Raw genomic sequence first — 20,320 nt, 5'->3', positions numbered from 1 at the left:
TGATCATAGCAACGCATGATCATAGCAACGAGCCGTAAGTCAGCGACAAACATTATACTAGGAGCGGGCAGTGTCACTACCAAGATGAGCCTCTAACATACCTCTTTTGTCTACAGTTGACTTCGAGATGTTCATCACTTGATGGGATATACAAACGATCGCAAAAATTAGCAAGTGTTCCTTCCATAGAACGTCTAATTTCTGCATTTTCATCTCTTTTGGCTTCTTTCCCATCGTCCCTGGCTGCCTATATCATGCTTAGTTCTGACTTTTGAACGGCCTTGATCAGTCGTCCCATACCCTTCGAGTGCTGGGCTTCCACTTATAGCTTATCAAATTCTAGACGTTATATGATAACTATTATAATATCTAATAAGTTGGCCGGTGATGAAACAGGAACCGAGAATACTATTTCTATATGTCGTAGTCTCTTTATGTCCCAATCAAAGAGCCGCTCGGGTCTACCTGGAACTGTCAGCATGCATATAGGTAACTGAGTTTACTAGAGGGAGTTATTTGACTATATCACCTTGAAATGCCTCCTAAAAATCCCTTAAAAGAGCGCCATTTCTCTTGATCGGGGAGCACAAAGGGGCAGAACGGGGCGTAATTATCTCATGTTCTGTGCTAGTTGCATTTCGATCCGACCATGTAAAAACTAAGGTACTATCCTCATCGTATATCTCATCATTACCATAAGTATCATCATCATCGTCTTGATCATGCCCATGTGTACCCCATCATAGTCTTGATCAACATATTTGATGTAATCTCAAGCTTACATACACGTATTCTCTCTCGATATGAAGAGCCATGGTCATCTAAAGAGACATGAGTTACTAAAAGATCAATAGAAGTATCTGAAAAAAGAATATAAATAAGAGACAGCAGTCTAGAGCTCCGACCCAAGTATCAACAAAATCTACCATCACCTGGACATGAACATCCATTTATTCAACGGTAAATTATTAGCGCCGAATAGTTTCTCCATTGACTGAAGTGCTCTTTCTTTCGGGGCCTTTAATTGTTCCTTCTCCTAGGTCATAAAGCTCCCATATATTAACCTACCCAGCAGTTCCTCTAATATAAGTACGATATGCTTTCGAAGTTGTTAAATCCGTTAACTTAACGCCAGAGGACGTTGTATTGGGGACAGTATAATCTGCTATATTATCGTCGACAGACTTCCTTTTTAATTTTAAGCGTTAGTTTCGTAATCTGGAATAGGGGCCCTGCTGCTATGTAGTTTTGACTCGTGGCTCAATAACTTTCCATTTTCCAAACCATTATTAATTCAAATTAAACATTAGAAATGAATGACAGTGTGCTTTCACTTCGTTTGTATACATATCCCGAACAACGCTAGGCATCACGTGCAGCTCAGGAAGTTCATCAGTCTTGCATCCAACTAACAAATGGAAGACCTTATTTGCGCCAAATCAGAGCATGACGAAGGAATCCAATTTCTCGGTTCATCGTGAGTAACAATCTGCGTAGAGTGACAAAGCTAACAGTGGTAGCAAGTAAAGTCCCATCAAGATCGAGACTACGATGATTCCCACACGAGAGATTGATGGAAGATCCATATCGGTGCCCAAATCTTGGTTGATATACCATCCACCGCCCTGGTCAGAAAGGAATTCCTCATTAGCAAGAAACGCCGCAGCCGTGAAGACACGCGGAATCGAATCCGCGGCATTTTCGAATCCATAAATCCATCCCGCAATCTGTGACCCGGCAGGGTACCAAGTGCCATTTGGAGAGCTGTCAATAGACATACACTCTGGAGAGGAATTTCCTAACAGATTGGCGAGTGTGGGGTTCGTAATGCAAATAGATCTCAAGTTGGACAACGACTCATCTGCACCCTTGTCTTCTTCAAGAGTTGAAGCAATTGCCATAAATGTGTCAATAAAAGAACCAGGGCCGAAGGTTGCTATGGCGCTCGATAATAAGGGTCCTTTTCTCTGCCCTGAGATGGAATCCAGCGATATAGCTTTGAGAGCACTACCCGCTGTGCTCTCATCGCGGCGGTGATAACCCCCCGAATAGTATGTGTGCAATTGTTTCAAACAGTGTTGATCACAAAGATCTACCGGATCCTTGTCCAGTAAGGGGCCAGGTACACCCTGGTTCATATAGTTGGGCAATTCAAAGAACCCGGCCGTAGTGTTCACAGTGATTCGGTAAAGAGCCGCTTGACCAGTATAATCCGCTGAGAGGTACTCATCCTGCGTCATATTGAGGTAGAGAACCTCAGAGAACTCCTGCCGCTTACGTTCCGTCCGCCAAGGTGATTCTGTCATATTTCCTGGCATGCACGCGATGACTCCCCAAGAAAACGTACTGTACCAGGAGTACGAAGCTGAATACTCGGCATAAAATGCCCCCGAGCTTGAGCCGCAGTTGACCGGAAACTGAGATGCTTCTATGATCTCATATGTAGCTGTGGAGTTCACACGTGGCGCGAATTGACGAACCAGCCCCGTATTGAAACCACTCGGTAGCTGGGAATAGAACGTCTGAGAGGACATATCGTTAAGAGTTAAGAATTGCACTCCACTATTGTTATTCCACAAGTTCGGTTGGTATGTATTGGTGTTCGCCTTATTTAGAGCATCACGGACTTGCAACACATCCTTGCCGACACTGTATGATGCCGAAGACGAACCAACCGAGCGGAAGTCGTAGATATCGGCTCTCTGTTGGGGATATGTCCGGACTTTGACAGACCGTGAACTGAGAAAGAGCGACTGGATGGGATATGTGATGAGACCAAACACCCAGATAAAAATTGCGGCAGCCACCAGTTTGCTGCCGTATTGCCTCCATTTCCCACAAATCAGTGCTCGATATAAAGAAAAGTCCGTCCACTCGCGGTCAGCCAACGTTGTGGCTTGGCGGCCCATAGAATTCTTTCGATTCTGCTTAAAGATTACAGCAGCACTAGTACACACTGTGGAGATCCAGGGAAGAGTAACAACTTGAATAAATGTCTGAATAGTCCGCACAGAACGATAGATCTTTTCCTCTCGATGGAAATCTGTTTCATCCTTATCAAAGTAAAGGTAGTGTAAAGTTTCAGTCGAGTACGTCCAGGAGTTGGATTTGAGGGGGCGGGTTGATAGTATGGCCGTCATGGCCCAAGTATAAAGGACGAGAGCCACGTAAATAATCGAGAATAAAAATACCCAGGCTAATCGAGGAAAGGATGTAGTGTGCTCTCGTCTTGGAATTTGTCCCGTTGACTGCGCCTGGCTATATGATGGAGGCTCCTCATTATGTAGCGGGGAATAATCGGATGAGGAATCGTGTTCAGCGTATTCTGGTGCCTCTTGGTTGTGGAGATTGTCTGAGCTCGGGAGTTGCCGCAGAGGAACGGAGCCGGGTGTCTCCATTCTGGGTTGTCTTCAACCCCCACGGGGAGATCTGTCGGAAAAAAGGAGGAAAGCCAAAAAAAAAAAACATACAGACGGAATATCTACCACGGCAAATGTTTTGCTTTTTATTCTACGCCAAACGCTGATTCCCCCTGCGTCTTAGGGCTGAGTTTAAACCTCCTATACGAGCGCCCTGAGCGCCTGAGCGCCGTCCCCTGCTACGGTTTCATCCTTAGCTCATTTTCAACTTGGAAGTGAATATGGCACATAGAAATCGCAGCCCTATCAGCCAAGGCTTAGCCAAGCCAGCTAGAAGCACGACTTTGCAAGGTTATTCGCTAGTTCTGTTCTGAACGGTTTGTGGCCTTCAAGCCTGGAGGCTTCTCTCTCCTCTTTACCTTGGAGAGTAGAGCCGCTCACTACCCAGTCGCCCAGTGACTTAGCTCGAACTATAAATAACTTCCCGCTTTAACGAGTCCGTTTGAAGACAAGTCTCGACGCTTGGGCTTCGGGCGATCGCGCTCCAACCCTCAATTTGGGTACGTAGAAATAGTTCCCCTCAAGTACTCCGTACAAGTCTACCCATTTGCTTATCGAGCGCAGTAATCAACTCTTGGTGATCTTGGGGGTTGAGGTCGAGGGCATTCAGAGACCACGGACATAGTGCTATCATGTTGCCGTTTTGACATATCGGTGTCCCTGATGAAGATTTCGTTGTTCATAAGGAACCTGGGTTGAAAATTCGCTCATTATGGGTGGTATTTTCGTGACCAAGCAGTTGTTTATTTACCTGAGCGGCAATAGTGAAGTGATAGAAATCCACATTTTGATCAAATCACCCGAGCACGTGGATCTTCATGTGACTCCTCATTCGTGAGATATAGTTCTGCTGCAATCTTTGCTAATTTATTTGCTTCCCATTGACTTGAATTGGAGATCCTTGCTAATTTAATATAATCTCTCTAGTATAATGTGGTGTAGTATACCAAAAACCAAATCATCCTACAACCCTTATTCGCCACGCAGGCCTGCAACCGTGGCCCATATCAAATCACCGTAGGTGTAAACATCGATCGGGAGAGTTTCCACCACTTTCTGTTAGTACTGTAGCGCCAAATCAATAAGCACGGAGGGAGAGAAAGATCATGTATGGTCAACTGCATCTATAATCGCAAGGCTCCTTCACACCACCACTACATGTACACCCCATGACCACTCCACCCCATACACCTACATAGTTGCCTACGCAAAGCGACCACTCTCCCAAGTCCAGTTCCTAGATATTTTCGCTTTCCATCAAAACTCCTAAAGCCATGCTAACCCGTGATATCGTAAAGAAGATTGGTTTCGGTTCCGCGGGAACGACTGTCTATGCGCTGATACCGGGGAAGCACTCGGGAAGACCCTTGCTGTGCTTGTTGGAGGCGTGCTCGAGGAGGCTATAACCGCGCGAATATGTATGTTAGCGAGAAATCCCACATAGACGGACATGAACGAAGGCATGCGCAAGAGATAGTGGTGTGGAATAACGTACGCAGGCGCCTTGGTGGTCTGGAGGAAAGTCTGTCTGCAGATCTGGCACTGGATGTTCATGGCTTTCTCGTTCTAGATAAGAATGTGTGTCAGTGACTGGAGGGACAATATGGACGTTGGAGACATTGACATACGCTCTTGGTCTGCGACTTGGCGGTCTTCTGGTCCTTCGCGTTGCGCTCGCGCTTCATGTTTGCCTTGGCTCCCTGTCAAGTATTGTTAGTCCACTGCGCGTTGACGGACCCAAACAAAGAGCTCAGGATAGCGTGGCGTTGTCTGTAGGTCTTGAGAATTCTTTCTTACGTTGCCCATTTTTGCGGTATTGACTTGACGCCTGAAACGAGAGAAAAGGTTCAAAGAGGGGAATGCGATGGGATGTGGGCGTGAGGGAGATCTGTAATTTTTTGTAAAAAAAATTGTAAGCCCCGGTCTTAGGCCCCACGTGGGGCGGACGCATTGATTACTAAGCATGTCTTTATCCCGAGTGTCGACCGCCCAGGCAATTTATTGGAGTTTCATCACACCGACGCGTATAGTAAAAAGGGTGTCTATTAGGAGGAAGTTTGTTTTCAATGTTGCTTTGGAGTTACCGAGGCATTCGTCGACGTCAGAACAATCAACGGCCCCCGAAAATGCCTGCAATATCCGCATGGCCAATTACATAGTACATACGCATTATCTAGAATTCATAACTCTGAATGATTCTTCACTGACTTGTGCTGCGGAGAAATCTGCGCTCTCAAATATTGTGCCTATATCAAAATTAATTGCCGAATCCGTAAAGTCAAAGTCATAGATCGACCAAGTCAGTTATATCAATACCCGTCATTGTAGTGGTAAATCTACTGTAGTGCCGGCACTGGCCCTGGTAAAAGGTTAGGAGACTTGGTAGAACCAGGCGTTCTAAAATCATCCAAGATATGGTCGAGCTTGCCCGAAGTAGCCATTGAAGTTGTAATCCTCTTGATGAATACTGAATAAAGGTCTCCAGTGCAGTTGAGAGGATTGAAGCACATGGCAAACTATATATGACAATCTTACGCCTGTTAATGAGATGTATTCTATGGCAATGGAATAATATAATGGGGGGGCGTAAAATTCTAGGCATATCGTGAGGTAAAGAAGTTCTCCGACGGCAACAGGTCATTTATGCAGCTATTTCGAATCCCCTACCTACACTTTGCCAGAGTCGACGTTGGGTATCCCTACGATATCTACCCTTCACTCTATGTCCGGAGCTTTATCATTATCACCACTACTCCGGCCTTACTATCTGGAATGATTAAAATGCCGACTTTGTTTTAATTAGTGGAGTCGCAAACGAGTGGGACTATGGGTACTATCTGCTATCAGTGCACACCCTGATCGCGACGGTGATTAACAGCTCCATAAGCAATGCGCATCCAGAAATCGGGGGGAACGAGCAAGTCAGTGATGTACGGAACCAGAATGGATTGAACCAAGACGATCACGATCAACTTTAGACCGAAAATCGTATAAGCTGGGACCATCAGATTAGCACCTGCCCCTTTGGACGGGGATGCTCTTCCACCTGTGGCTTGGCCCGTTCCAGTTGTGCCCGCCTGGCCGAGAAGTGCCTTGCAACTTCCGGAAGGATCCTTGGCAGACTGAGTTGATGCCGCTCCCTTGAAATCGCACGCCGACTGATCCTTTTTCTGGTCCTGGTAGTAGCGATCGAAGACGTAGGATAGTTGATCCTTGCTGGTGCAGACGCTGTAGGCACCGTACTGTCCTGTGGTTGCGTTCTCGGAAATTCCATCGCAGGCACTCTTGTCGCTTCCGCACACTGTACCAAACAATTCGCCGTATTGATCCACGTGCACAGATTGACTGACTACACACGAGAGACTGTCCACCATGCATGAACACAGGTCTTTGTTCGGGGGTGGTGGCAAGGGACTGGACTTTGCCAACCACATGCTATTGATGGTGGGACAGGCATGCAGAGAGTTTGTGGGGGTGTAACTGCCGCTGTTGACACCGCTGGGAGTCGCAGTCTGAATTGCCTTTGAATAATAGCTGAATTCTGGCTGTGTGCTCACGGAGTTTCCGTCAACAGAGACTAGCCCGTAATTGTTGGCACTTTCGAAATACATGTAAACAATCCCACCACTCCAGACATTTTCCATGTCAGGTCCGAAGATCGCAGAAATGTCGCCAAACTTGCGAGGCCTGACCGTGTTGCATCCATACTCTGAGAAGAAGATTGGGACAGGGTAATCCTTGTACTGTTCGGTGAGGTTTTTGTATCCAGAGCCCTGGAATGTGTTGTCTCCACACCACTCGTACATGTTGTAACCGAAAAAGTCGATAGCGGTAGACTGATCTCCACAGTGGAGATAGTCTGACAGCTCATTGCGAAAGTCAGGTTGGTCGGTAGTTGCATAACCAAAGCCCAAGGACTTCCTGTATCCCTTCGCTTTGATGTATGCTTTCATATCGCGCACCGCTGCTTTAACAAATGCTGAACCGATTGTCTCGTTGACTTTGTTCACCACTTCATTCCCGGCAAAGAAACCAATCACATTGTCATACTGATGCAAAGCATCAACCACGGAGGTGTATCGATCGTATTGTGCAACGGTCCAAGTTGGCGAGTTGGAGATAATCGATAACTGAGGAGACGACAGATCGGCAATAACATAAATTCCTGCATCGGCCAATTTCTGCATACAAGCATCGTGGCTTTTGGTCGGGTCGACAGCGTAGATCCGGATGACGTTGGTTCGCAGTTGCTGGAGGTATGGGATATCACGTTCACAGTGAGAAACGTCCGCCAGAGGGTCAGTGTAGTGAGTATCACTTGATTGACCAGTACCTGTAGCACCTCCGGAATTGTAGTCCTCTAGATAGTGTTAGTCTAAGGTCATTGGAGTATTTGTGTCATTTAGCTTGCATACCCTGGTAGGCAATGCCACGGATGTAACTAGTCCCAGAATTAGCAACTCAAACAGTTTGAAATGGTCTTTCAACTCACAATTGCGTCCCGTTGTTTGAATAGAAGAGCTTAGACCCCTGTGAATAAACCCCGTTAGTTTCTTGAGTCCTCCAAAACAGTGTGGAGATACTTGCTTTGATCTGGATCGGCGGAACACTAGCTGTGGCAACTGCCAAGAGCAGGAAGAGGCTTGCTAGAAGAAGGTGAATTCCCATCTTGGCTGCATTCAAGTCAGTTATAGTGATTGCTATTGATAGATACGAGAAGAATAACCAAGCCTCGTAATGCAAAAACTGAGGGGTTTGTGTGTAACCGTTGCACGCGTTGTTTATGAGGAAAGTAAAAGGAACACAGAAGACGCGAGAGAAACAATATTATGTCTACAGGTACCACGTGCCACCTGGGCAGTTTCGACTGCCTATATAATATACAAAGTAGGAAGCGACGAGGCGGCAGGTGACCGCCTCACGTTCTGGTCAATTTAAATAGCTTTGGGAGATATCTCTCAATTGAATGGCTGCGAGTATACAACCGTCTGCTGGATTCATTTCAATTGTAAATGACACAATATCGACCCAAATTGGTGGAGAAGTTGTACGATTCGCCCCGTCATAACTTCCCTACAGTGAATTACCTTGATCTGCACTCATATTTGGGTTGGGAACTCCCGATACCCTCGATTATAGCCACAGAATAGGGTTCGCGTACCTTAGTTCCCGGTTTGTAATAGCGCCGAGAATGCGGGTACTTGCAGTAGAGGACCTTTCAAAGCTGGTCTAGTTTATTTCTATTTACATGCCTCCCGTTTGCCTCAATATCCTTCTCTTGGCAGAGTCAAGCTTTTGAAATATCCAAGTGGAGTATCTATGTACATACAGCTCCACCAGCAGAGCGATCCGCTCCCGAGATCGGCAAGATCCGGCTTTGTAACTGATCCACGTGCAAATAGTATTTTTATCGATCAATATAGGGTAGAGCTGCCCCACGTGCCCCATCCTCAAGGCTTTCCTTCTTCCTGCTCTTGTCAGCAATTTTGGTTTTTTTCTTTTCCATTTTTTTGTATGAAAAATACAGCCTATTCTACCACTAGATCATAACAAAAACCTCGGTTCCTATTTAGGGCCTAGGCGGGAACATATTCCAGTCTGGCATTTTTCTTTTCTTTTTCTTTTTCGATTTCCGCGTACTAAACATCCACTGTCTCCCGATGTAGGACCTGTTCACCAATTAGTTTGAGCGCTACAAGCGCCTCCCTTCCATTTTACGTTACACATGAGGCTTGAGTTGTTTTGCACTATGCAGGCGGCTAAAAGCCCGAAGCTGGGCGACACAAGGCGGCCAATACCTATAGTGGTATGGTTGGTCTTGTTCAGACGTGTCCATGCACAAATATGGGCGTCAGCCTGACTGTGGTCTCTCTAGGAGATAGAGGTTTGAATTTCTTTTGATGGGGGATTTAGAATGATAGATAGAACACCCCGACACTTGCTTGATATACCATTCTAAATGACATGAACCGAAAATAGACAAAACTCCTGATGATAGTTACATATTATGTTCTTTGAATCTTGAATCCTGTCTGTTGGGATTCAAATGAAGAAAAGACACCCTACCCGGGGAAATAAAAGAGATAACAAGACAAGAGGATAGCAACCCACCGCTCTTCGCTCGTTGTTGTACTTTGATCAGGTCGCAGCAGCTGCACCTGGTGGTGGTGGCGATCCTTCTTGCTGCTGTTGCTGCTGTTCCTGTTCTTGCTTCTGCTTTTTCCGCTCCTTTGCTTCTGCATCCTCCTTCTTCCACGAGCCCTCGTAATGATGCGTCACAAGTGGATCACCTTGATCCGTCGGGTTGCTGTTTTGAAGAGCAGCGAAAGAGACCCCGGGCATGATCAAAACATCACCAACCAACTTGGGCCGTTTAGTGTGCGCAAAATCGCGATCATCGACCGTTCTACCGAGCAATTGCCCGAGACTCTCCATGATCGCGACTGTCATAATCTTAGGCCCTGTCACCTCAACCACGTCTGAAAGCATTTCCAAGGTAATCCCTTCGATGCCCACGGAGTTTGCTTCAGCAATACCCTCCAATTTATTGAGGACAGTGTCAACAATAACTTGGAGATTGCGCGAAGACTTCCGTCCAACAAATACCCAATTGCAGAACTGGGAAGCAATTTTCGTTCCCGCTCCTCGCCATTCAAAGTCGAACTCCAATCCGACAATCATGTCGATGTTCGCATTTCGGTATTCCAAGGGTACCCACTCGGCGACCTCTTTCTCGCACGAGGTATCTAAATCGCCCCAAATTCCGCCTTCGGCGAGAACAACCAGGTAACGGAACAGGTCTGCACGGAGGATCGGGATTGGAAGGGCTTCATAGACTTCGACGATATCCGGTCGCGTTTTGAAATAATGAGCGCGAACGAATGCTTCAGCCGATCTATCAGTCAGCAATTCTTGGCGGATCGATGGATTTTTTCTTGTCCAGCTGCCGGTCCATTCGCGCTGATTTTCCGATAGATTATCGAACTTGGCAGAATGCCAGACCTTGTCTGGAAGCGTGTAAATAGGTGCAGCGGAAGTACCGGGATGCCTGTCACTAGTCGATGGCTCCTTTGTAGGCACTGATATTGAGGCCGGGCTCCCTGTGCCGGTCGTTGTCTCGAAAGATTGCGGTGTGGAGGGACTGGGGACCAAGGTGGGTGTTTGATTCCACGAATAAAGGTAACAAATGAGGGCAAATGGAATTATTAGAGCGAGAGTTAAGCGCAAGGAGCGCGAGTTTAAGTTGGTTGGCATTGAAAGGATAAGTGAAGAGCCTCAAAGATCAGGGAAACATGCGAATAGTTATATGAAATCCGATCAAAGAAGCCGCCTGGGCGGGTTTAAAGAAATCAGCATATTGTCAGCAACAGCAACGAAATCCACTTTAGCGTGCGGCTGAGCCCACAGGAGTTTCCCTAGTGTCCATCGCCCCACTACAACAATTGATCCAGTAATACAGTCAGTGGACATTAGTTTTTACACCCCTTGGTCCCACAACCCTATGATTATATAATATACTGCCAGTCAGAAGCCTCCATGAACTCAAATCTAGTATGATCTGTGTCAACCGCTTTAAATAGGCGGTATATACTTATCATGGCAGTAAGTTGGGTGGGGCTAGGTGTAGAAACTGACGTCCAGTCATTGTACCTTAGACCAATTTGGGTGTTGGTGTTAGTTTAGTTATTTGATTGGGCCATGAGTTGGTACAGACATGAGATTGGCCCTTGTGGTGAAAGCTAGGTGACTAACCGAGTTATTTGATGCGTATGAACTCCACCAGTGCGGTGAAAACGGTGTTGGAATTCAATTAGATGTAAATGATACTAATGCGGCCCTCTGGCACGTTAGGTTGTTCATATGACGGCATCCCCACCGAATACATAGTTTCTTTTCCGCATTTGATGCACTTGCTGCCATCAAATATATTTTGTTGATTTCCTCTTCGGGGTCGTAAACGAAGAACTCAAAAACATCGCTATCCATAATGCACCACAAGTATCATGTCCGCTCAAATGTATTTTCCGCATCAACATCCACACAGTGCGCAGCGAACTTGCTCGACTTCCTCAAACGTTCCCCATATATCCTTAGCACGGGCGACAGGATACAAAACCCAGTGGCCAAACTAGCTAGCACACACATAGCGGAATTAGGCCCCAGCTCGCTAAACATCCGCCCAGAAAACAACGGAAACGAAGCGGCCAACACACAGCGCACCAGGCCCAGCGCCGCAAATCCGCTAGCCGAGTACGACCGGTAGCTATCCGACATGTATCCCACCAGCACGATGCCGAACTCATTGATCGCGAATCCCGTCAGGAAGAGCGGTATCACGGACGCAAAGTAATGCACATGTACGGCCGGTGGGATCGTCCATGCGAACCACCACAGTGCGATCATTAGGACTGGTGCAGCAATGATGTAGCCAGTTAGTTTATGCTCGGGAATAATTGGTTCGCCACGCTGGCGCCGACGTGCTGTTTTGCGATATTCCAAGAAGCGGGTACCGATATTGGGAAGGAACCCGAAGCCTAGGGCTAGGAAGGGGAGACTGGCTTGCGTGGACGTGAGACCGAAGGATTCATAAACCCCAGGCAGGATGTCTGTGAATAGGTAGATGAGACCAGTGGAGATGCCGCAGACGATTGAGACTGCTGCAATGATGGGCTCTGTGAAGAGGAGCTGGGCTGGTCGGAAGGCGAAGTTCCGTGCGAACGACCGGATGCCTGGGACTCTGTCTGGGTTCAATGCTTGGAGAGAGTAATCACCAGTAATGTGACGCAGGTGTCGAACCTCCTGTGTCAGCAAAACTGTTGGGCGGGATTCACGAATCGTGAGTAGCAATACAGCTAGGATTCCGGTGACTATGGCGGCGACGTAGAAAACCCATTTCCTACAACGATTCATTAGTATTTTGATCTGTTTCTGTGTACATCCCATCTTTTCGAGCTGGGACAGTACTTACCACCCCCAAGCAGCTGTGATATATGCACTCATCACCGGCCCCATTGCGATACCCAAATTTGACATGGCCATATACGGTAACGTAAGCCATATAAGCTCTCTGGTGTCGAACATATCTTGCATACTGCCATTGATGACAGCACTCGGGACCGCAGACAAAAAGCCTGTGATGAGGCGTCCGAAAGCCCCTGCGCCAGGCAACTCCGCTGCCGAAATCAACACGCAAAATATACTGTACACTGCAGTGCTGCCCACATATAGCTTTTTTCGGCCGTAGCACTCAGAGTAAGGAGGCAATACTATGCTACCAATACCTTGCGCGAGAAGATATCTTTGTGTTTCATCTAGTAAGCATTTTCCGTAAACGATACCCATAACGACGGAGAAGGACTTACGTCGATATGTATAGAAACACAGACAAGGTCTCCCCTATTCCAAAGTGTTCCTGTGCATTTCTGGCAGCTGTAGCCTGCAAACAATTTAGTATTTGACATATAATGTGACTCTGGATTAAATAACCCATACCCCTGATGTGCTCACTGCGGTCCTAATTCGCAAAAATCGTCAGTCTCGGTCAATTATCCAGAACTGCAAAACTCACGTATAAAATTCCAAGAAGATGATGATTGAAACATCATACGCCTTCCTCGACTTGCTCCAATTCCGCGGGTGGCGTGGGTTCATGGCAGCCCAACCCACGAGATTCTTCTCATCTCCAGTGCGCTTTAAACCTTGGATTTTGAGGGCGTGGCCTACCTCTAATCGTGCTTGGGGAGTAACCATGAGCATAATGATCTCTGAACCAAGTACTGAGGTTAAACTTAACTGGATTGGGCTAGGAAAGGAGCTTTATATGATTGAGCCCAGGCATTCTTGAATTGGACTTTTACTGTGAACACATGTTTAGGATGTCGTAGAGATTGATATTCATTGAATAGCAAGAAAAGCCTCTATGCAGCTGGTAGATCCGGTAGGTCCGGTAGATACATGCAAGGGACAGTAATAAAGATGTTGAAGTTTTTGACCCACCGAGGACGTAAGCTCATAATCGATATAAGAAATAGTAAAATCTACGTTGATCTTACTATCATTACATCATCTCCCTTGTTGATCCTACACATTCTCTGCGGTCATTAAGAATGTGGAACAGAAACCAGCATTTACATAATGCTTTGAAGATGATGTACGTGCGATGATGAACATCTGCAGAGGGTCCATACTTGGGCAATTGTAGGATTATGGCCAAACTTTCATACGGAGGATAATCAGGATCATGGGGTATTTCTCGACTTACAACGATTATTATTTGTAGATTTCTAAGTATGTCTTCGGATACTTTCATCTAATATAGTTATCATAGAAATTACAATAGAAATGGGGTCATATTAGTATATACGATGTTGTTCCTCAATATTCCAGAGTGGCTGACACTCTAGCCTTGTATAATGACGACATCTTCAATGGGCTTAAGCAACAAGTGCTGGAAGTAAAATAGAAAATATTATGTCAAACAATGTCGCAATTTCCCTTTTTGTTTCTTGTTTTATCTTGTTTTCACTGGGTTTGATCAGCGGATGATGAAGGGATGGAGAAAAGGGATTACATTATGTCAGAAGAGATCAATCTCTAAACACGCTCCTTTCAACCCGACGCTTCAATATCAAACCACAAGTATGCCGCTCTACAGTATTGCAAAATCGGGGTAAAGTCTAAATACTGACATCGTAAGGTCTTTAGTGCCACTTTTTGTATGTCATCGGAATACATTCTGGCCACTTTTATGCATCCCTCGTACAGCTACCCATTACAATGGTACAACCATGCCGTATTGAGTGCATTCGAAATCCTACCTTACGACCTATCATCCGGCCAGGTTCAACAACCAAACCAACGTTGCCTGTAACCTTTCCTTCGCTGAGACAATGCGACTGGGATGTACGGGCGACGAAGTGTACCACGTGGGACTTTGGTCGTATTGGTTAATATTGTGCACACGTAGATGTACAGCATAGATATATCACCTATCATTTAGCTTTTTCTTTCTTTTGGTGTACTATATAATTTCAGAATACATAGGCAATCTTTTTCTGGCAACAATTACCAGTAGACTAAAGTTCCTGGTTTCACAATTCGCCACTGGTGAAACAAAGGTGCTAGTGAGATCAATGGTTCTTCCCCCACTACTATTCTATTTAAGTAGGGGCCGGATCGTCAACCTGACTATATCATATGCAAAGTCTATTCCTTTTTCTTTTTCTACCCAGTGAAGAAGTCAGCAGTGTTATACATACCACCCAACAAGACAGACAACATGGCGACTGTGAACTTACTGGAATACCTTCGCTCACGAACACAGGTGGATATTGATACATACGATGCTGAAGGTTGAGAGTCTTTTGACTTGCATCAGGCAGAATACTAATGCAAATTTCACGCCAGCTTCCAGAGAGATCGGACCTTTCCAGGACGCAACGGGAAACCAAGTACGAGGAAATATTTAGATACCCTGTATTGCTGTGTGCTAATTAGGAAAGCAGTTTGAGATTCAAGCTGAGATTGTCAAGCCCAACAGAAGCGCTGTGTTGAAGAGATCACTAGAGTTGGCGGCAACTATCCACCCACGGTTTGCCACCATCACCCTCGAGGAGCTTGCTGTGGAGGTGGTGGTAGGTGTTTGGTAAATTTGGTAGTGTGGATTTCTAAAGCTAACTGATCCAGGGTATTGAACTAGCCCTCGAAGTGATCCAAACTGTTCATGGAAATGTTCATGTCATGGTCAACCCGAGCTACTCCTACAATACCGAAGCAATAGTTGCAAATGCTCAGCGTAAGATAATACTCTTCATACTGTACGTCAAAAAGAAAGATGTTAATCTATATGCTGCAGGACTCCATCATATCTGCAAAATCGTTGACCCTTATTTCGACACATCTCACCTGGTTACGAAGGTCCCAGCCACATGGGAGGGAATGCAGGCTTCCCGTCAGCTCAAGCAAAGTGGAATAAAGACTTTGGCCACGACTGTCTTCTCCATGGAACAGGTAATCCTTGCGGGCGAAGCCGGCTGCATATCAATTTCACCGTTTGTGCATGAGCTCAAAACCGAAACTTACAAGGGGTGAGTGACAGAGATCGCCGAATACTGGGTGCATCTCTAATTACTTGGCAGATACAAGGACAAGAACCCAATCCTTGGTGTCTGTGTGCAAGCACAACAGTTCTATCAGCAGAACTCTCTTCCCACACGGCTGAAAGTCTGTGTCACAATGAACCTCGATGAGCTGATTATGCTCGCCGGAATCGACGCACTTACTATAACACCAAAGGTTCTGAAGGTTTTGGCAGCTACAGAGAGACTCCAAGAGGAGGTGGAAAGTATGTCCTTGTTTGCGAAAACCACTATGACCACAGAGGTTGTCAAATATCTCTCATATATCGACTCCGAGAGTCAATACCGGGTTCATTTTGCTGCTAGTGAGGATGGAAAGGCCCAGTTCAAGACAGCACAGGTACGAATACACTTCCAACTTGTGCTTTTTGTGCAGCTCAGATTGATTAATCTCGAATGCAGGCAATTTCTCTGTTTTGTGATGCTCAAACGGCGGCGGAGTTGTACATCGCTTCTCAATTGGAGGACTCTTCTTACATCCCAATCAATCTATGAAGCACCATTGTGGCTGTACAGTGTCCTTCTTGTTTGATGGGTCGTGAACGGGAGTGATATTTAAAAACGTCAGTAAGGATACGCATCTGCAGGAAAGCCCCTAATCGGGGATTGGTAGCTTGTATCAATTGAACAATAGCCTACTCTATTTAATGTAACCATTGTCGTCGAAAGGGAGGTAGGAAGATCCCTATTAAAACTGGAGGTAGATGTCTCTCCTATTGTTCATCCAAAATGTTGACCTCGTCTGGTTCAAATGTTTACTACCGACATGAAACAAACTGAAACCAAGACCGCAAAAGCCTCACTAGCGGTGAAGTATGACAATCATCAATTTGTAGATAGTGAAGGTACATAGTGTAGTGGGGAAATAGGCTCCCCACTATGCATTTTGCCCTTGCCTCTTCTTCTTTTTCATATGTCGTTGTGTAAGCATTGAGATCGTGAGGTTACAAGTAGCAGATAGACACAGAGTGAGAACACGCACTCCTACACCTCTCTGAATCCACTTCTAGGGCAGTGCCCCTGGGTTTCCCTACATGCAAAGTTGGATATGAAGCTGAACTACGTGCGCTGAATCGAGCCACATGCCCCAGAGCATACAGCCTTGAGCGTTCCCCTCTTCAATAGGTATGTTATCAAATCATTATAAACACTCGGTCTATTACTTTCGACCTGTTTGCTCATTTCGCTACACTACACCTGTACAGTGAAACCTCAGAGCATCTACCCAACAACTCGAAGCTGACTGGTTGGTTTCAATGTAACCATGAAGCAGTGGTCAGATATGTTTAGAACTAGGAGCTGGTATTCGTAGTATATTTGCTAGGAATGATTATGACTCTAGGGCAAAAGAAAAAACACATGCCCTATAGTCTCCCTGCATCTTGAGATTCATTAGATGTGCTCTCGTGTTCCCTAACCAGGATTATTTGGATGTCTAGCCCTTGTAAATAAACATCTCGATGTTCGTGTTATGGTCTTAGATGTCTATAGCGCAAATTGCACGCCCCACTAAAACTGGTTTATGGGTACGGCCCGCGTCTGACCCACTCATGGCACTAGTATGTATCGGGAGATTGTATCCACTCTGGTCCCCACCTGAGGGTTGTTGTGTGACAAGATCATGGAAACTCTAGTCATGTCTCCTAGACACATATGGGAGGCTAACTCTTTAACATGGGGAGGTACGACTTGTATTGTAATTCATCATTTTACTTAAATGGACTGGTTCATTGAGTGACTATGTTGACCTGAGACTAAAAAGTATTGTAATCAGATCTTGCGCCATCTGGATGAGAGGTGTGTGAAGTATAGCTTGTGACTTTGACACATCGGGGAGAACTCATATCCAGTTTTCTTTCGTGGATGGTGCTCATGGAAGTAGGCTTATCAGTTATATTAATAGAAGATTTAGCGAGAAGCTTCGAGAGTCGAGACATTTAGCGCTAGATAATCATATAGACCGTATCAAATGGGAAGCATGCGGCGATTGTCACACTTAGGTTATAGTGCAGCTAGAACGAGTTGAGTGGCTGAGAGAGGTGTTGTGGTTACCGCAGGTCAAGGCTAGTTCTAATCAACGACCCAGGTATCGTCAGTATGATCCAAGTCGTCCATCCTTTTCTGTCTTTAATCGGGGATATATTGTAGTTTAAATTTTAAGGCTATAATCTCGAAACAGGAATCATCCGTGGACCTTATGTTAAACTGATCCAAGGATCGAGGCCATGTTAATAACTGACAAGAGCGACCTCCGGATGTTTTGAAATGGAAGGCACATCCGCTGACAATAGTGCCTTCCCCAAAAGTCCCATAAGGCGAGGTTAAAGCACACGTAGAAGTTCATCTTGTAAATATACCATGCGCAAATGTTTTTTATTACATGTCCTCGTCTCCGAAAGGGACATCGAGCTGATTCTCCAAGTAGCTCCACACCATCATATCGAGATGGTCCCAGGGAGCAAGCCCAAGGCAAGGCCCAGCGCAATACTCGGTTTCAAGACGGCACCTGGCTAACTTGAGATACTGCAGGCCTTGCACTAGGATCAACTTTGACCCCCGTTCGAGATCGGAGGCGGAGATCTACAAGTCTTTCGCGTCGGCTCCGCCATCGATTCTCGAGAGAATCCAGACAGTCCGGGGAACACCGCCACATCTTTCCCTTCTCACTCAAGCTTAAGGCAAACGCACCCAAAAAAACCCCAGAGGTATCAATGGTTGGGGACATGGGAAGTAGTCTGACGAGCGCACGAGGGTACGACAGTGATGCCCAGTGCATTGGGAGTCCCCAGCATGTCGACCATATGAGAGCTTCGCCCAGAATCCCGGCTTTTCGCAGGATGGGGTTGCATGATCTAATAGAGTATAGCCGTGAGCGAAATGACTTGGAGATGTGGGCGGGTGCCAACAGACATGATCAATCCGGCACCCCGGGAACTCCCTTTGGGATGCATTATATACCCACACCACCAGGAAGTTTGAGGGGGTGCACTGCTCACCCCGACGCTGAATTCGAAGGCACGGGTAACCAGTCGGTGCCTTCATTCAAAAATGAGCGGTTGGGCGAGCAAAACGCGTTCGCCAAATCTTTCTCAAGTTTTCACCCCAGTCAAGAAGAATTAGCTCCACCAAATCAAGAACATCTGCGGTCTCGAGGAGACTTTAAAGGCAGCAGTAGCGGTGAGAACCTCCAGAATCTGGTGGTTGACTGGGCTCAGTACATGGGATCAGATCCTAACAATTATCGCGCGGCATCTTCGACATCGGTAGCCAAGGAAGATCCGGGAATTACGGTTTCCAAAACACGGCAACCAACAAGCTCCCCCGGTACACACTCCGAGAGTCGGGTACTGCATCTTGGTGATCTTGACCTTTCGCACAGACTCGCAGGGACAAGTATGGGGTCCGGGCCGACATCGGCTAATCCATCTATGTCGGAACTTCCACGTCCGAATAGGTATGGGCCACAGATGGCATCGCAAGAGAATCTTCAATCTCATGAGAGATCTGGAACATTGACAATCGGGAGTTCCGAGCCCCAGAAGCAAGCTACATCTCACCAACGAGATGCCTCTTCTTTCTATTCGCGCCAAAGCAGTAATCCTTCACGGGGAGCATCTGCTGTTCAATCGCTGAGAGTTCATGCTGCAAATGCGATGGATAGTTTACCCAATATTCATGCACAAATAGTAGCTGGGGCTGACTCGGTCCAAAATGAACTGAAACCAGTTGCTGAGGTTCTGAAAAGTAGGTTTGTTGAGCAACTTGATGCGGCAAACTGGGAATCACCCCAGGTTCATGGAATTTTCAATGGACCCAACGGCGCTGGACCACAGCGCAGAGTCAGTCCTGGGTGGATGACTGGGGGCCGGCGAATGGGCTATGGGTATAGCTTGGTGGACAACGCTGAGGCTCACCCACCAGCAGTTGGAGGGAACAGCAATTCACTTCCGAATGGGAGTTGGCACAAAGACACTTCGGGGCCTAGGTCTGACAGCCGACAGTCTCCTTCGAACAAAAGTCCTACCAATGTCATAGGGGAACCAGTTTTGACACCAACAATGTGGGCCAAAATGAAGAGCCATTCAGTTCGAGATAATCGTCACGCACCGCTGGCAGTGGATTTGGCAGGTGTAGGGATGGCTGCAAGTGAAGCCCACCGTACAAGTTCAAATCGGGCGCAGCACATTGAGTCGCCAACTTCTATGAAATCTCCAATCTCTGCAAAGACACCAACATCTGCCAAGAGCTTTTATATCGAAGACGTCGACGAAACGTTCTTGAGTCGATGGGCGAAAGTCAGTCGGTCCACACGTAAACAACAACAACAACCAGGCATGTACCACGATTCAACCCATGGGCCTGAAGTCTATACTTCAGATACTTCACCACTTAGTGGACGCCGCTTCTCGATGGATCAGACAAACCATCAGCCCTCAGTGTACTTCGATCCATCCAACGGCAGGAGTGCAGACAGACAAAACGGAGACCCCTCGCGCTCTCGTAGTGGACGTTGGATACCAAAGTTTTCTAGAAATAGGGAAAGCAAGAAACGCTCAAACCTCCTTCCAAAAGAACCATCTGAGGAATCGCCAGTACCATATCAAGAGCGTCCGTCAAGTGACCTGGGACGAGCAAACTCTACCAGAAGCGATATGGCAGAGGAGCTCGCGAGTGCGTATCAGGAGTGCATCGGGATGCCCGGGGCCTTTTATGGAAGCCGGTGGGCGAGCCGTACAAGTCTGGTGGTGGAGGCAGAGTGACAAA

The 20,320-nt window shown here is 46.5% G+C and overlaps 7 protein-coding genes across 7 annotated transcripts; 2 read left to right on the top strand and 5 right to left on the bottom strand.

Moving 5' to 3' along the window:
* Positions 1–1,472: 1,472 nt before the first annotated feature.
* N7537_004804 (uncharacterized protein) lies at positions 1,473–3,398 on the bottom strand (the record flags this gene model as incomplete). Its single annotated transcript, XM_056895861.1, has 1 exon — positions 1,473–3,398. One exon carries the CDS (start codon positions 3,396–3,398, stop codon positions 1,473–1,475), a length of 1,926 nt encoding a protein of 641 aa, XP_056755609.1.
* A 1,351-nt stretch (positions 3,399–4,749) lies between these two features.
* On the bottom strand, positions 4,750–5,225 carry N7537_004803 (uncharacterized protein; the record flags this gene model as incomplete). The annotated part of the gene is made up of 4 exons (XM_056895860.1): positions 4,750–4,819; positions 4,915–4,985; positions 5,048–5,119; positions 5,217–5,225. 4 exons carry the CDS (start codon positions 5,223–5,225, stop codon positions 4,750–4,752), a joined length of 222 nt encoding a protein of 73 aa, XP_056755608.1.
* A 1,037-nt stretch (positions 5,226–6,262) lies between these two features.
* N7537_004802 (glycoside hydrolase family 72 protein) lies at positions 6,263–8,087 on the bottom strand (the record flags this gene model as incomplete). The annotated part of the gene is made up of 3 exons (XM_056895859.1): positions 6,263–7,779; positions 7,835–7,860; positions 7,912–8,087. The coding sequence occupies 3 exons, from the start codon at positions 8,085–8,087 to the stop codon at positions 6,263–6,265; spliced, it is 1,719 nt and encodes a 572-aa protein (XP_056755607.1).
* A 1,470-nt stretch (positions 8,088–9,557) lies between these two features.
* Positions 9,558–10,673, bottom strand: N7537_004801 (uncharacterized protein; the record flags this gene model as incomplete). Its single annotated transcript, XM_056895858.1, has 1 exon — positions 9,558–10,673. The coding sequence occupies one exon, from the start codon at positions 10,671–10,673 to the stop codon at positions 9,558–9,560; it is 1,116 nt and encodes a 371-aa protein (XP_056755606.1).
* A 747-nt stretch (positions 10,674–11,420) lies between these two features.
* Positions 11,421–13,175, bottom strand: N7537_004800 (uncharacterized protein; the record flags this gene model as incomplete). Its single annotated transcript, XM_056895857.1, has 5 exons — positions 11,421–12,315; positions 12,388–12,717; positions 12,782–12,855; positions 12,912–12,933; positions 12,988–13,175. 5 exons carry the CDS (start codon positions 13,173–13,175, stop codon positions 11,421–11,423), a joined length of 1,509 nt encoding a protein of 502 aa, XP_056755605.1.
* Positions 13,176–14,697: 1,522 nt separating this feature from the next.
* On the top strand, positions 14,698–16,051 carry N7537_004799 (Aldolase-type TIM barrel; the record flags this gene model as incomplete). The annotated part of the gene is made up of 7 exons (XM_056895856.1): positions 14,698–14,770; positions 14,826–14,869; positions 14,924–15,052; positions 15,105–15,213; positions 15,274–15,505; positions 15,557–15,896; positions 15,959–16,051. 7 exons carry the CDS (start codon positions 14,698–14,700, stop codon positions 16,049–16,051), a joined length of 1,020 nt encoding a protein of 339 aa, XP_056755604.1.
* A 2,216-nt stretch (positions 16,052–18,267) lies between these two features.
* N7537_004798 (uncharacterized protein) lies at positions 18,268–20,316 on the top strand (the record flags this gene model as incomplete). The annotated part of the gene is made up of 1 exon (XM_056895855.1): positions 18,268–20,316. The coding sequence occupies one exon, from the start codon at positions 18,268–18,270 to the stop codon at positions 20,314–20,316; it is 2,049 nt and encodes a 682-aa protein (XP_056755603.1).
* Positions 20,317–20,320: the final 4 nt, after the last annotated feature.

Source organism: Penicillium hordei, assembly GCF_028827395.1.
Source record: "Penicillium hordei strain IBT 12815 chromosome Unknown utg000002l_segment0_segment0, whole genome shotgun sequence".
NCBI lineage: Eukaryota > Fungi > Ascomycota > Eurotiomycetes > Eurotiales > Aspergillaceae > Penicillium > Penicillium hordei.
The sequence above is the reverse complement of the archived record's forward strand: the minus strand, read 5'-3'. Positions and strand labels throughout refer to the sequence as shown.